General features: G+C 48.7%; 1 protein-coding gene across 7 annotated transcripts in view; it reads right to left on the bottom strand.

Annotated features, from left to right (window-relative positions):
- The window catches only part of LOC110522816 (disabled homolog 2-interacting protein), a 251,182-nt gene that overhangs the window by 19,365 nt on the left and 215,442 nt on the right, over positions 1-16,375 (bottom strand). For all 7 annotated transcript variants that reach the window (XM_036977016.1, XM_036977020.1, XM_036977017.1 and 4 more), the window contains 5 exons: positions 14,164-14,308; positions 3,827-3,971; positions 3,298-3,534; positions 2,832-3,033; positions 1,420-1,616 (listed from right to left, as the gene is read on the bottom strand). In XM_036977016.1, the coding sequence (XP_036832911.1) occupies positions 1,420-1,616; positions 2,832-3,033; positions 3,298-3,534; positions 3,827-3,971; positions 14,164-14,308 (926 nt within the window). The remainder of the gene's footprint in view (positions 1-1,419; positions 1,617-2,831; positions 3,034-3,297; positions 3,535-3,826; positions 3,972-14,163; positions 14,309-16,375) is intronic.

Below are 16,375 nucleotides of genomic sequence, written 5' to 3'. Positions count from 1 at the left end.
TCTCTCCCTAAACCTCTATTTTCTACCAACCCTGCTCTCTCTCTCTCTCTCCCTCCCTCACTCCCTCTCCCCCTCTCTCTGTGAATGTGGTGTAATTAAGAAGGACTGCTAGAATGCTAGACTCGTTCACTCCAGCCTCCATAAATCTGACTGGGGTTGCAGGTTCACTGCCAGCCTGATGAGAAGGGGAAGAAGGGGCACATTAGCGTGGCCTGATAAAGTGGGCTCGTCAATTGGATTTGCTCAACTCCTGCGTCTTCCCTCCTCTGTCCTCTCTCGCCTACTTTTGAAAAAGGTCAAAGGTAATCGAGGAGAGGCGGTGAGGATAGGGAACGTGGACGAAAATGCGCCTGTATAAAATGAGACCCTTCTTCAGGCAAATGACGTTCACAGAAGTGGATCCCCAAAGAAAAGTGTAAAGTGATAGGAACAACTTAGTTGTGCCAGACATTTATAGATAAAATCACAAGTATCATATGGTTTTCTGAAACGTGTGCATGGTTTTCTCCTCAAAAATATAAAGCTGATTCAAAGAGAGTGTGGCAGGTATCAAAACACTTGTACTTCCTCGCCAAAAGGAGGCTATAGAGGAGGGGAGGACCGTCTTCCGTTTGCCTACTAATGAACCGAGACACTCCTTGACCACTCAACCACTTATCGCTTTCTGGGTCACAGAGGAGAGAGGATGGTGGACGGACTTTTGCCCAAACGAGAAATCCCCCTTAACCATGCTTACCTATACCCTTTCCTTTTTGTTCTTCCTAACCCTTACCCTGTCTTTACCCATACCCCTAGCTTTATCTGTTCTTGTTCTCCTAAACCCTTACCCTGTCCTTACCCATACCCCTAGCTTTATCTGTTCTTGTTCTCCTAAACCCTTACCCTGTCCTTACCCATACCCCTAGCCTTATCTGTTCTTGTTCTCCTAAACCCTTACCCTGTCCTTACCCATACCCCTAGCCTTATCTGTTCTTGTTCTCCTAAACCCTTACCCTGTCCTTATCCATACCCCTAGCCTTATCTGTTCTTGTTCTCCTAAACCCTTACCCTGTCCTTACCCATACCCCTAGCCTTATCTGTTCTTGTTCTCCTTAACCCTTACCCTGTCCTTACCCATACCCCTAGGTTTATCTGTTCTTGTTCTCCTAACCCTTACCCTGTCCTTACCCATACCCCTAGCCTTATCTGTTCTTGTTCTCCTAAACCCTTACCCTGTCCTTACCCATACCCCTAGCCTTATCTGTTCTTGTTCTCCTAAACCCTTACCCTGTCCTTATCCATACCCCTAGCCTTATCTGTTCTTGTTCTCCTAAACCCTTACCCTGTCCTTACCCATACCCCTAGCCTTATCTGTTCTTGTTCTCCTTAACCCTTACCCCACCCTCATTCCCTTTATTTTATCCCAAACCCTGTCCTTACCCTGAAAGGTCATTGTCGATGACCATCTTCTGTAGGCCGGTGGAGATGCTGCATTCTGCCCCTACATTGGGCGGTGACCCCATACGGTCAGAGGAGGACGGAGCGGTCATGCTCATGGTCATGCTGGACGGGTTGTTCAGCGCTGTGTTCACATCCCGGAGGATCCTGGGTAGGGGGCCTAGCTTGGAGGCGGAGCTCTGAGGGTTAAAGTGGGGTCAGAGATGGGTCAGAGATGGGGTCAGATGGGGTCAGATGGGGTCAGTGGTCATGGTAGCTCTGTGTAGAAGTTGAGGCCTTTGGACACAGGTCTAGGATCAGCTTTAATCCTTTCCAAACCTAATAACTCATTAGGGCGGGGCAGTATGGGAGATGCAAGACTGGCCTTGTTTGGGGCAAACTTCCTCCTACTTAGGTTCACTGTTAAGCTGTGTATTCATGGCATCCTTCACAGTTTTCTACTCCACTGTTTGAACCCATTTAAGCATTCATGTGGCAATTTTGTAACTTTTACATGCACTGACTTAAACCTTGGATATCAGTAGAGACCTCCCTGTGCCTGTATCAGACAGTGAGCCTGGCTGGGGCATTCTTTTTCCCATTACAGAGAGCTAATCTCCCTCTGATTATGTCCTTCAGTCTGAATAATGAAACAGGCCGGCCTCAGAGCCTTGAAGGACTTTATTTTGGTTGGAGATGGACGGGAGTGCTGTCCTCAGTGAGGATGGGATGCAGCACACAGAGTCTATGGGCTTTATTTTGGTTGGAGACGGACGGGAGTGCTGTCCTCAGTGAGGATGGGATGCAGCACACAGAGTCTATGGGCTTTATTTTGGTTGGAGACGGACGGGAGTGCTGTCCTCAGTGAGGATGGGATGTAGCACACAGAGTCTATGGGCTTTGCCCCCAATATACCTAGTAATTAACACGCTGGGATGGCTCTCCATGCGGAACCATGGCTAATGCACTAGGTGTCCCTACAAATCCATTTGGATGCCTCCCACAAAAACATAGTGTTGTATATCTATGTCCTCCCAGGCCCTCAGAGCATTCCAATAGAGCACTCAGTCTCACAGCAGTCGTTGAATTATGTAAGCAATAGCGTGCTGTACACATGATTGAATCTAGTTAGGTTAACATGCTACTACTCGCAGTACATTACTAAATGCAGAAGGGCTGTGCTGATAATATTATTATGTATTTAGTCCTGACTTCATGACCTGGGGAAAACTCCAGGCTAGTTATAGAGGTTACAACTAGGGACCTGGAGTTGTTCCTAATCAGTTAACATAGTCAGGATAAACTTGGGACCTGGAGTCTTGGAAAAAGCTCCTGTCCCTATACAGTATGCTGTATATTTCATGTGACTACTACTATGTCCATTGTATTAGTTGTCATTGCCTGGTCAGCCCTACCTGGTCCATGGTAGAGACGACCTCTGACAGCAGGTTGTGCAGGGTGGACAGCTCCCGTCCCAGGTCTATGTAACCTTCGAACCCTGCAGTGTTAGAGATGGTCTCTGGGTTAGAGATCTCCAGCAGGAAGCGCTGCATGTTGGTCCACTCATGTTCCAGGAACTGGTTCATAAAGGACATGTACTCCTCCTTACTGCCAAACCTGGGAGAGATGGAGGGAGGGAGGGAGGGAGGGAGGGGTGGGTGGGAGGGGAGGGGAGGGAGGGAGGGAGGGAGGGAGGGAGGGAGATAGAGAGAGAGAGAGAGAGAGAGAGAGAGAGAGAGAGAGAGAGAGAGAAAGAAAGAGAGCGCAAGAGAGATAGGGAGGGAGAGATAGGTTGAGTATATAGAACACATACTCTCTCTCAAACACACACACAAACTCAACACCAATACACACACTCCATAAACCCACACACACACTCACTTGGCGAAGTTGGCCAGGTTCTGCGTGACCTTGGCGATGAGTGTGAGTGTGCGTGCGGTGCGGTCATCAGGGTATTCCTGCATCAGGTTGAAAAGCGACGGGGACATAACGGCCGGACACAGGAAACGCAGGAACAGAGACGCACTGATCAGACGCTCGCTGATGTCCGGTCGCCCCCGGCTACTGCACTCCTGTCGCCACGATGCAAACACCTCCTTGAGTTCCCGTGGAAACACACTGCAGGAGGAGGGAAAAGAGGTGTTAACGGCAATATGGAGGTAGGTACACTTTCACTCTCATATTACAGAGCTACAGAGAGCTACAGAGAGCTACAGAGAGCTATACTTTATTGCTGTTTGAACAGGTGAATTTAGGTCCTGCATAGCAACTATAGAATAGCTAACAGTAAGCGCTGAAAGCATTGGCGGAATGTCCACCAATGGCCATATCACTATGGTATGAATTTATAAACACATGGTAACAACACATTTTGTTGGTAATGCATTGTGGGTGGTGTCCCAGAAGTTACCAGTAGGAGTTGATGATCTTGCAGAAGGCCAGCTCACAGCACATCTTCAGGTTGCTCTGGTGCTCCTGCAGGTCATTGGACGAACACTTGGACGGGTCCACCTCACAGTTCTCATCTGACTCATACAACGCCTTGATAAACTCACCTACAACACAGGGAGAGACAGACAAGTCAGACACTAACATTCAGTCAACTCACCTACAACACAGGGAGAGACAGACAAGTCAGACACTAACATTCAGTCAACTCACCTAGAACACAGGGAGAGAAAGACAAGTCAGACACTAACATTCAGTCAACTCACCTACAACACAGGGAGAGAAAGGCACAGGCAGACAGTAACATTCAGTCAATTCAGGTATAACACAGGGAGAGAAAGACAAGTCAGACACTAACATTCAGTCAACTCACCTACAACACAGGGAGAGAAAGACAAGTCAGACACTAACATTCAGTCAACTCACCTAGAACACAGGGAGAGAAAGACAAGTCAGACACTAACATTCAGTCAACTCAGGTATAACACAGGGAGAGAGAGACACAGGCAGACAGTAACATTCAGTCAACTCAGCTACAACACAGGGAGAGAGAGACACAGGCAGACAGTAACATTCAGTCAACTCAGGTACAACACAGGGAGAGAGAGACACAGGCAGACAGTAACATTCAGTCAACACAGGTACAACACAGGGAGAGAGAGACACAGGCAGACAGTAACATTCAGTCAACTCAGCTACAACACAGGGAGAGAGAGACACAGGCAGACACTAACATTCAGTCAACTCAGGTATAACACAGGGAGAGAGAGACACAGGCAGACAGTAACATTCAGTCAACTCAGCTACAACACAGGGAGAGAGACACAGGCAGACAGTAACATTCAGTCAACTCAGGTATAACACAGGGAGAGAGAGACAGAGGCAGACAGTAACATTCAGTCAACTCAGGTATAACACAGGGAGAGAGAGACACAGTCAGACCGTAACATTCAGTCAACTCAGCTAGAACACAGGGAGAGAGAGACACAGGCAGACAGTAACATTGAGTCAACTTCAACTCAGCTACAACACAGGGAGAGAGAGACACAGGCAGACAGTAACATTCAGTCAACTCAGCTACAACACAGGGAGAGAGAGACACAGGCAGACAGTAACATTCAGTCAACTCAGGTACAAAACAGGGAGAGAGAGACACAGACAGACAGTACCATTCAGTCAACTTCAACTCAGCTACAACACAGGGAGAGAGACACAGGCAGACAGTAACATTCAGTCAACTCAGCTACAACACAGGGAGAGAGAGACACAGGCAGACAGTAACATTCAGTCAACTCAGGTACAAAACAGGGAGAGAGAGACACAGACAGACAGTACCATTCAGTCAACTTCAACTCAGCTACAACACAGGGAGAGAGACACAGGCAGACAGTAACATTCAGTCAACTCAGCTACAACACAGGGAGAGAGAGACACAGGCAGACAGTAACATTCAGTCAACTTCAACTCAGCTACAACACAGGGAGAGAGAGAGACACAGGCAGACAGTAACAATCAGTCAACTCAGCTACAACACAGGGAGAGAGAGACACAGGCAGACAGTAACATTCAGTCAACTCAGCTACAACACAGGGAGAGGCAGACACAGGCAGACAGTAACATTCAGTCAACAAACCTACAACACAGGGAGAGAGAGACACAGGCAGACAGTAACATTCAGTCAACTCAGGTACAAAACAGGGAGAGAGAGACACAGACAGACAGTAACATTCAGTCAACTTCAACTCAGCTACAACACAGGGAGAGAGAGAGACACAGGCAGACAGTAACAATCAGTCAACTCAGCTACAACACAGGGAGAGAGAGACACAGGCAGACATTAACATTCAGTCAACTCAGCTACAACACAGGGAGAGAGAGACACAGGCAGACAGTAACATTCAGTCAACTCAGCTACAACACAGGGAGAGAGAGACACAGGCAGACAGTAACATTCAGTCAACTCAGGTACAACACAGGGAGAGAGAGACACAGGCAGACAGTAACATTCAGTCAACTCAGGTACAACACAGGGAGAGAGAGACAGTCAGACAGTAACATTCAGTCAACTCAGGTACAACACAGGGAGAGAGACACAGGCAGACAGTAACATTCAGTCAACTCAGGTACAACACAGGGAGAGAGAGACACAGGCAGACAGTAACATTCAGTCAACTTCAACTCAGCTACCAGACAGGGAGAGAGAGACACAGGCAAACAGTAACATTCAGTCAACTCAGCTACAACTGTCATGTACTGTCATGTTGTGTCTTGTCTCTGTCCTTTCCCTTCACCCTGTCTCCCTCTGCTGGTCGTTGTTAGGTTACCTTTTCTCCCCCGCTTTCCCCCAGCTGTTCCTTGTCTCCTCTTGACTACCTCGTCACCCCTTCTCCCACCTGTTCCCCTTTTCCCTCTGATTAGTCCCCTATATCTCTCTCTGTTTTTGTTCCTGTCCTTGTCGGATTCTTGTTTGTTGTGTTTCATGCCTGAACCAGACTGTCGTCATGTTTGCTGTAACCTTGTCTTGTCCTGTCGGAATCTGCCGGTCCGTCTGAGCCTACCTATGTTTGGTAATTAAAGAAGCTCTGTTTAAGTTAATTCGCTTTTGGGTCCTCATTCACGCACCGTAACAGAAGAATCCGACCAAGAATGGACCCAGCGACTTCGGATCCTCTTCACTCAGCCGTCGGGATCCAGGGAGCGATGCTAGGCAGACACGAGCAGGAAGTGTCTGCTGCTCGACATGCCGTTGAGACCCTGGCCACCCAAGTCTCCAACCTCACAGAACAGGTTCACCATCTCCGCCTCGATCCACCGGCCACTTCCAGGGCTTTCGAATCTCCGGAGCCCAGAATCAATAACCCGCCGTGTTACTCTGGGGAGCCCACTGAATGCCGCTCGTTCCTCACCCAGTGTGATATTGTGTTTTCTCTCCAGCCCAACACTTACTCCAGGAGCACTGCTCGTGTCGCCTACGTCATATCTCTCCTTATTGGACGGGCTCGTGAGTGGGGCACGGCAATCTGGGAGGCAAGGGCTGAGTGTACTAACCAGTATCAGGACTTTAAGGAGGAGATGATACGGGTTTTTGATCGATCTGTTTTTGGGGAGGAGGCTTCCAGGGCCCTGTCTTCCCTATGTCAAGGCAATCGATCCATAACAGACTACTCTATTGAGTTTCGCACTCTTGCTGTCTCCAGTGGCTGGAACGAGCCGGCCTTGCTCGCTCGTCTTCTGGAGGGTCTCCGCGCAGAGGTAAAGGATGAGATTCTCTCCCGGGAGGTTCCTTCCAGCGTGGATTCCTTGATTGAACTCGCTATTCGCATTGAGCGACGGGTTGATCTTCGTCACCGAGCTCGTGGAAAGGAGCTCGCGCTCTCCGTCGCCCCCCTCTCCGCATCACTACCATCTTCCTCTGCCGGCTCGGGTGCTGAGCCCATGCAGCTGGGAGGTATCCGCATCTCGACTAAGGAGAGGGAACGGAGAATCACCAACCGCCTCTGTCTCTATTGCGGTTCCGCTGGTCATTTTGTCACTTCATGTCCAGTAAAAGGCCAGAGCTCGTCAGTAAGCGGAGGGCTACTGGTGAGCGCTACTACTCCTGTCTCTCCTTCAAGATCCTGCACTACCTTGTCGGTCCATCTACGCTGGACCGGTTCGTCAGCTTCCTGCAGTGCCTTAATAGACTCTGGGGCGGAGGGCTGTTTTATGGACGAGACCTGGGCTCGGGAACATGACATTCCTCTCAGACAGTTAAAGGAGCCCACGGCCTTGTTCGCCCTGGATGGTAGTCCTCTCCCCAGGATTCAGCGTGAGACGCTACCTTTAACCCTCACTGTTTCTGGTAATCATAGTGAAACCATTTCTTTTTTAATTTTTCGTTCACCTTTTACACCTGTTGTTTTGGGCCATCCCTGGCTAGTTTGTCATAATCCTTCCATTAATTGGTCTAGTAATTCTATCCTCTCCTGGAACGTCTCTTGTCATGTGAAATGTTTAATGTCTGCTATCCCTCCTGTTTCCTCTGTCTCTTCTTCACAGGAGGAGCCTGGTGATTTGACAGGGGTGCCGGAGGAATATCACGATCTGCGCACGGTGTTCAGTCGGTCCAGGGCCACCTCTCTTCCTCCACACCGGTCGTATGATTGTAGTATTGATCTCCTTCCGGGAACCACCCCCCCCCGGGGTAGACTATACTCTCTGTCGGCTCCCGAACGTAAGGCTCTCGAAGATTATTTGTCTGTAGCTCTTGACGCCGGTACCATAGTCCCCTCCTCCTCTCCCGCCGGAGCGGGGGTTTTTTTTGTCAAGAAGAAGGACGGGTCTCTGCGCCCCTGCATAGATTATCGAGGGCTGAATGACATAACAGTGAAGAATCGTTATCCGCTTCCTCTTATGTCTTCAGCCTTCGAGATCCTGCAGGGAGCCAGGTTTTTCACTAAGTTGGACCTTCGTAACGCTTACCATCTCGTGCGCATCAGGGAGGGGGACGAGTGGAAGACGGCGTTTAACACTCCGTTAGGGCACTTTGAATACCGGGTTCTTCCTTTCGGCCTCGCTAACGCTCCAGCTGTCTTTCAGGCATTAGTCAATGATGTCCTGAGAGACATGCTGAACATCTTTGTTTTCGTTTACCTTGACGATATCCTGATTTTTTCACCGTCACTCCAGATTCATGTTCAGCACGTTCGACGTGTCCTCCAGCGCCTTTTAGAGAATTGTCTTTTTGTGAAGGCTGAGAAGTGCACTTTTCATGCCTCCTCCGTCACATTTCTCGGTTCTGTTATTTCCGCTGAAGGCATTAAGATGGATCCCGCTAAGGTCCAAGCTGTCATTGATTGGCCCGTCCCTAAGTCACGCGTCGAGCTGCAGCGCTTTCTCGGCTTCGCGAACTTCTATCGTCGTTTCATCCGTAATTTCGGTCAGGTGGCAGCTCCTCTCACAGCCCTTACTTCTGTCAAGACGTGCTTTAAGTGGTCCGTTTCCGCCCAGGGAGCTTTTGATCTCCTCAAGAATCGTTTTACATCCGCTCCTATCCTTGTTACACCTGACGTCTCTAGACAGTTCGTTGTCGAGGTTGACGCGTCAGAGGTGGGCGTGGGAGCCATTCTTTCTCAGCGCTCCCTCTCTGACGACAAGGTCCACCCATGCGCGTATTTTTCTCATCGCCTGTCGCCGTCGGAACGTAACTATGATGTGGGTAACCGCGAACTGCTCGCCATCCGGTTAGCCCTAGGCGAATGGCGACAGTGGTTGGAGGGGGCGACCGTTCCTTTTGTCGTTTGGACTGACCATAGGAACCTTGAGTACATCCGTTCTGCCAAACGACTTAATGCGCGTCAGGCGCGTTGGGCGCTGTTTTTTCGCTCGTTTCGAGTTCGTGATTTCTTATCGTCCGGGCTCTAAGAACACCAAGCCTGATGCTTTGTCTCGTCTCTTCAGTTCTTCAGTAGCCTCCACTGACCCCGAGGGGATTCTCCCTGAGGGGCGTGTTGTCGGGTTGACTGTCTGGGGAATTGAGAGGCAGGTAAAACAAGCGCTCACTCACACTCCGTCGCCGCGCGCTTGTCCTAGGAACCTTCTTTTCGTTCCCGTTCCTACTCGTCTGGCCGTTCTTCAGTGGGCTCACTCTGCCAAGTTAGCCGGCCACCCTGGCGTTCGGGGTACGCTTGCTTCCATTCGCCAGCGTTTTTGGTGGCCCACCCGGGAGCATGACACGCGTCGTTTCGTGGCTGCTTGTTCGGTCTGCGCGCAGACTAAGTCCGGTAACTCTCCTCCTGCCGGCCGTCTCAGGCCGCTTCCTATTCCCTCTCGACCGTGGTCTCACATCGCCTTAGATTTTGTCACCGGACTGCCTTCGTCAGCGGGGAAGACTGTTATTCTTACGGTTGTCGATAGGTTCTCTAAGGCGGCTCATTTCATTCCCCTTGCTAAGCTTCCTTCTGCTAAAGAGACGGCACAAATCATCATCGAGAATGTTTTCAGAATTCATGGCCTTCCGTCAGACGTCGTTTCGGACAGAGGTCCGCAATTCACGTCTCAATTTTGGAGGGAGTTTTGCCGTTTGATTGGGGCTTCCGTCAGTCTCTCTTCCGGCTTTCACCCCCAGTCTAACGGTCAAGCAGAACGGGCCAATCAGACTATTGGTCGCATCTTACGCAGTCTTTCTTTTCGCAACCCTGCGTCTTGGTCAGAACAGCTCCCCTGGGCAGAATACGCCCACAACTCGCTTCCTTCGTCTGCGACCGGGCTATCTCCTTTTCAGAGTAGCCTCGGGTACCAGCCTCCGCTGTTCTCATCTCAGTTCGCCGAGTCCAGCGTCCCCTCCGCTCAGGCTTTTGTCCAACGTTGCGAGCGCACCTGGAAGAGGGTCAGGTCTGCACTTTGCCGTTATAGGACGCAGACTGTGAGGGCTGCTAATAAGCGTAGAACTAAGAGTCCTAGATATTGTCGCGGTCAGAGAGTTTGGCTCTCCACTCAGAACCTTCCCCTTAAGACGGCTTCTCGCAAGTTGACCCCGCGGTTCATTGGTCCGTTCCGTATTTCTCGGGTCATTAATCCTGTCGCAGTTCGACTTCTTCTTCCGCGATACCTTCGTCGCGTCCACCCGGTCTTCCATGTCTCCTGCATCAAGCCCGTCCTTCGCGCCCCCGCTCGTCTCCCCCCCCCCCCCCCCCCATCCTTGTCGAGGGCGCACCCATCTACAGGGTCCGTAGAATTTTGGACATGCGTCCTCGGGGCCGTGGTCACCAGTACCTCGTAGATTGGGAGGGGTACGGTCCTGAGGAGAGGAGTTGGGTTCCCTCTCGGGACGTGCTGGACCGTGCGCTGATCGAGGATTTCCTCCGTTGCCGCCAGGTTTCCTCCTCGAGTGCGCCAGGAGGCGCTCGGTGAGTGGGGGGGTACTGTCATGTACTGTCATGTTGTGTCTTGTCTCTGTCCTTTCCCTTCACCCTGTCTCCCTCTGCTGGTCGTTGTTAGGTTACCTTTTCTCCCCCGCTTTCCCCCAGCTGTTCCTTGTCTCCTCTTGACTACCTCGTCACCCCTTCTCCCACCTGTTCCCCTTTTCCCTCTGATTAGTCCCCTATATCTCTCTCTGTTTTTGTTCCTGTCCTTGTCGGATTCTTGTTTGTTGTGTTTCATGCCTGAACCAGACTGTCGTCATGTTTGCTGTAACCTTGTCTTGTCCTGTCGGAATCTGCCGGTCCGTCTGAGCCTACCTATGTTTGGTAATTAAAGAAGCTCTGTTTAAGTTAATTCGCTTTTGGGTCCTCATTCACGCACCGTAACAACAACACAGGGAGAGGCAGACACAGGCAGACAGTAACATTCAGTCAACTCAGGTACAACACAGGGAGAGAGAGACACAGGCAGGCAGTAACATTCAGTCAACTCAGCTACAACACAGGGAGAGAGAGACAGGCAGACAGTAACATTCAGTCAACTCAGCTACAACACAGGGAGAGAGAGACACAGGCAGACAGTAACATTCAGTCAACTCAGCTACAACACAGGGAGAGAGAGACAGGCAGACAGTAACATTCAGTCAACTCAGGTACAACACAGGGAGAGAGACACAGGCAGACAGTAACATTCAGTCAACTCAGGTACAACACAGGGAGAGAGACACAGGCAGACAGTAACATTCAGTCAACTCACTGAACACACATGTTTTGTTATTCTGTCCTAAGTGGGACCTAAATGTATTTCCATTAAAAATCCTATTTTCCCTTAAATGTTACCCTAACCCTAAACCTAACTCCTAATCTTAAACCCAACCACTAACATCTTACCCTAACCCTAACCCTAAACCTAACCCTAAACCTAAGCCTAAAATAGCCTTTGTCCTCATGGGGACTTGGGACATTTTCCTTGTTTTACTATACTAGTGGGGACTTTTGGGGATATTAGCCCCCCCCCCACACACACACACATACCACAGGAGGTTGGTGGCTCTTTAAATGGGGTAGACGGGCTTGTGGTAATCAATCAAATGTATTTATAAACCCCTTTTTACATCAGCCGATGTCACAAAGTGATGTACAAAAACCCAGCCTAAAACCCCAAACAGCAAGCAATGCAGATGTACAAGCACGGTGGCTAGGAAAAACTCCCTAGTTTGGCTGAAGCGGAAGAGGTAGAATGGTATCAAATACATCAAACACAAGGTTTCCATGTGTCTGATTCAATTCCATTAACTCCGTTCCAGCCATTATTATGAGCTTTCCTCCCCTCAGCAGCCTACACTGACACACACACACACACACACACACACACACACACTTTCCTGTTGTCCCTCAAGGACCTCTGAGATGGAAGGACAATGATGTCTTTTAATTAAAGTGAGACTGAAACAGTGAATGAATGACTGTGTCTCCATTCAAGACATCACACAGTAACAGCTTTCCATAAGCAAGACATGAACTTCAGACTGTCACCAACTATCCAATGACAATAATAAGTCAAACAACAATAGGGGCCAGGGCCATCCCAGGTAATACACCATGACTGATGACTGATGCTCATGTTCTCCATCTCAGTCAATGTACCAGACGAGATAACGACAACATAAACAACGTTAGAACAACACTCCATCAACATTCCACAAACCCTTCCCCTCTTCCTGTCAACTTTGTCCTTCCCATGTGAAGAGAGGTGAGAGATGAGAGAGAGGAAAAGAGAGATGAGAGAGGGAAAGAGATGAGAGATGGTGTTAACCCTCGCAAGGCTGCAGGCCCAGACGGCATCCCCAGCCGCGCCCTCAGAGCATGCGCAGACCAGCTGGAGGATGTCTGACTTGCGGCTCTACCTGTCCATGTTAAGACTATAGAAACAAATATCTTATTGTTAGTTTGACAGTGATAAGATGTAATCATTTCCCCTGCACTGTTTGTTATTGAGATGATCAGAAACCCTTCTCCCCTCTCTCCCTCTCCTTCTCCCTCTCTTTCCCCCTGGTCGTCCTTGTGTTGCCCCTTCATGGCAGACCAGACCGGAAGCAGTCAATCTTCGGTAGTGACGAGGTGTTCTATTATTCACCCAGGCTTCAAAACACATTAACTCCAAAAAAAACACACATGCATTATTCACTAAGGCTCCAATATATTCTTAACTCAACCCTGAGAGAGATATAGACACACACACACACACACACACACACATTGTTGCACTGATATTAGATCTATGCACAGAGAGATACATGAGAGTGGGAGGGGAAAGAGAGAGATGGAGGGAGAGAGAGAGATGGAGGGAGAGAGATGGAGGGAGAGGGAAATAGAGAGACAATGTGCTTTTCTGTAGATAAAACTGCTGCTGTGTACGTTTCTAAATCAGGCTGGATGAGGTAAACACATAAACATGCACCAGGCTTATATCCAGGACCACAGCCAACACTAACACAACACTGGACTAACCTTGGTCTCACCTTGTGGTAGAGTGAGAGAGGGAGGGAGAGAGAGAGAGAGAGAGAGAGAGAGAGAGAGAGACAGGGGCAGAGATAGGGAGATAGTCAGAGGGAGGGAGAGAGAGAGAGACAGAGAGAGAGACAGAGAGAGAGACAGAGAGAGAGACAGAGAGAGAGAGAGAGAGAGACAGAGAGAGAGACAGAGAGAGAGAGAGAGCGAAAGAGGGAGAGATATAGGGAGATAGTCAGAGGGAGGGAGAGAGAGAGAGAGAGAGAGATAGAGACAGAGAGAGAGAGAGAGAGACAGAGAGAGAGAGAGAAAATAAACAGAGGCACTTAGTTCTGTGTTGACACCATGTCCAGTCTCTGGGGTCAGGGGCTAGGAGTGTTGTGTCTGCCAGGCCTGAGGCCTTCTCTGCCCTTTGACCTCCAATACAGCTCAATGACCTCTGACCTTAATTACAGCTCAGTAAACATGGCCTACTGACCCAGAGCAAGTTTTGATTGCTTACGACAACACACACAATGTCTCTGTATTAAGCATGGATGGATGGAGAGAGAGAGAGGAAAAAGAGGGCTGAGTGACAGAAAGACAGATAAAGAGAGAGAGAGAGGAAAAAGAGGGCTGAGTGACAGAAATAGATAAAGAGAGAGAGAGAGGAAAAAGAGGGCTGAGTGACAGAAAGACAGATAAAGAGAGAGAGAGAGAGAGAAAAGAGGGCTGAGTGACAGAAAGACAGATAAAGAGAGAGAGTGAGGAAAAAGAGGGCTGAGTGACAGAAAGTAAAGATATGCTTCCAGGCAGGCAGGCAGGCAGGCAGGCAGGCAGGCAGGCAGGCAGGCAGGCAGGCAGCTATATAGTCAGACAGATACATAGACAGACAGACAGATAGACTCACCGAGTGCATCCTGTAGGTACTTCTGCCCCACAAGTTTGAGGTACTCCTCTATAGCCTTGGTGGCCAGCGTGTTCTCTCGGAAGATCAGGTGCTCGTTCTCCCCACACCGGTCCACCTCTGACATCATCAGGTCTGTCAGGAAGTCCTACAGCAAAACAAGAAGAGAAAACAGGAGATGACACTACAGAAGACAGTACAGAAGACACTAGAGAAGACACTACAGAAGACACTACAGATGACACTAGAGAAGACACTAGAGAAGACACTACAGAAGACACTACAGAAGACACTACAGGTGACACTAGAGAAGACACTACAGAAGACACTACAGAAGACACTACAGATGACACTAGAGAAGACACTAAAGAAGACACTACAGAAGACACTACAGAAGACACTACAGAAGACACTACAGAAGACACTAGAGAAGACACTACAGAAGACACTACAGAAGACACTACAGATGACACTACAGAATACACTACAGAAGACACTAGAGAAGACACTACAGAAGACACTACAGAAGACACTACAGAAGACACTAGAGAAGACACTACAGAAGACACTACAGAAGACACTACAGAAGACACTACAGATGACACTAGAGAAGACACTAAAGAAGACATTACAGAAGACACTACAGAAGACACTACAGATGACACTACAGAAGACACTACAGAAGACACTACAGAAGACACTACAACTCCTAGTGGTCGGAACAATGTTGCAGATAAATGTAAACAAATACTGATTTTCAAGCAAATTGCAAAAATGTCTAAAACAAGCAAAGCAATAACAATATTATATCCTACCTAAGTAAACAATATAAAAAACACTCTTATTTTAGTCATACATCTCATATCTCATCAGCATTCTGCACATGGTGACAGTCCGGATAATGTTCAAATAAACCTGACAGGAAACAGGGACATTGCTATACCCATTAGCAGTGAGGTCAGAAAGTGAGACTGTGTGTGTGTGTGTGTGTTTGCGAGCCTGAGTGTGTCACAGTGCCAAGCCCAGCCCATAGTGGTGTGATTACTGCTTCACACTTCCTCTGATGCAGGCATGGAGGAGTGTGTATTAATTGGAATACACATGGACGTACACACAGTAAGGGCAATATGGAACAACAAAATCCATTCAGGATCAACGAAGCCACCCCAGGAAAATGTTACTGGACAAGCAGAGGGCACATGACTGTTGATCAAATCAAATCAAATCAAATTTTATTTGTCACATACACATGGTTAGCAGATGTTAATGCGAGTGTAGCGAAATGCTTGTGCTTCTAGTTCCGATAATGCAGTAATAACCAACAAGTAATCTAACTAACAATTCCAAAACTACTGTCTTATACACAGTGTAAGGGGATAAAGAATATGTACATAAGGATATATGAATGAGTGATGGTACAGAGCAGCATAGGCAGGATACAGTAGATGGTATCGAGTACAGTATATACATGAGGTGAGTATGTAAACAAAGTGGCATAGTTAAAGTGGCTAGTGATACATGTATTACATAAGGATGCAGTCGATGATATAGGGTACAGTATATACGTATGCATATGAGATTAATAATGTAGGGTAAGTAACATTGTATAAGGTAGCATTGTTTAAAGTGGCTAGTGATATATTTACATCATTTCCCATCAATTCCCATTATTAAAGTGGCTGGAGTTGAGTCAGTGTCAGTGTCAGTGTGTTGGCAGCAGCCACTCAATGTTAGTGGTGGCTGTTTAACAGTCTGATGGCCTTGAGATAGAAGCTGTTTTTCAGTCTCTCGGTCCCAGCTTTGATGCACCTGTACTGACCTCGCCTTCTGGATGATAGCGGGGTGAACAGGCAGTGGCTCGGGTGGTTGATGTCCTTGATGATCTTTATGGCCTTCCTGTAACATCGGGTGGTGTAGGTGTCCTGGAGGGCAGGTAGTTTGCCCCCAGTGATGCGTTGTGCAGACCTCACTACCCTCTGGAGAGCCTTACGGTTGTGGGCGGAGCAGTTGCCGTACCAGGCGGTGATACAGCCCGCCAGGATGCTCTCGATTGTGCATCTGTAGAAGTTTGTGAGTGCTTTTGGTGACAAACTGAATTTCTTCAGCCTCCTGAGGTTGAAGAGGCGCTGCTGTGCCTTCTTCACGATGCTGTCTGTGTGAGTGGACCAATTCAGTTTGTCTGTGATGTGTGTGCCGAGGAACTTAAAACTTGCTA

Source organism: Oncorhynchus mykiss, chromosome 5 (genome assembly GCF_013265735.2).
Source record: "Oncorhynchus mykiss isolate Arlee chromosome 5, USDA_OmykA_1.1, whole genome shotgun sequence".
In the NCBI taxonomy this organism is placed as follows: Eukaryota; Metazoa; Chordata; class Actinopteri; order Salmoniformes; family Salmonidae; genus Oncorhynchus; species Oncorhynchus mykiss.
This window is presented reverse-complemented; position numbering and strand designations above follow the sequence as displayed.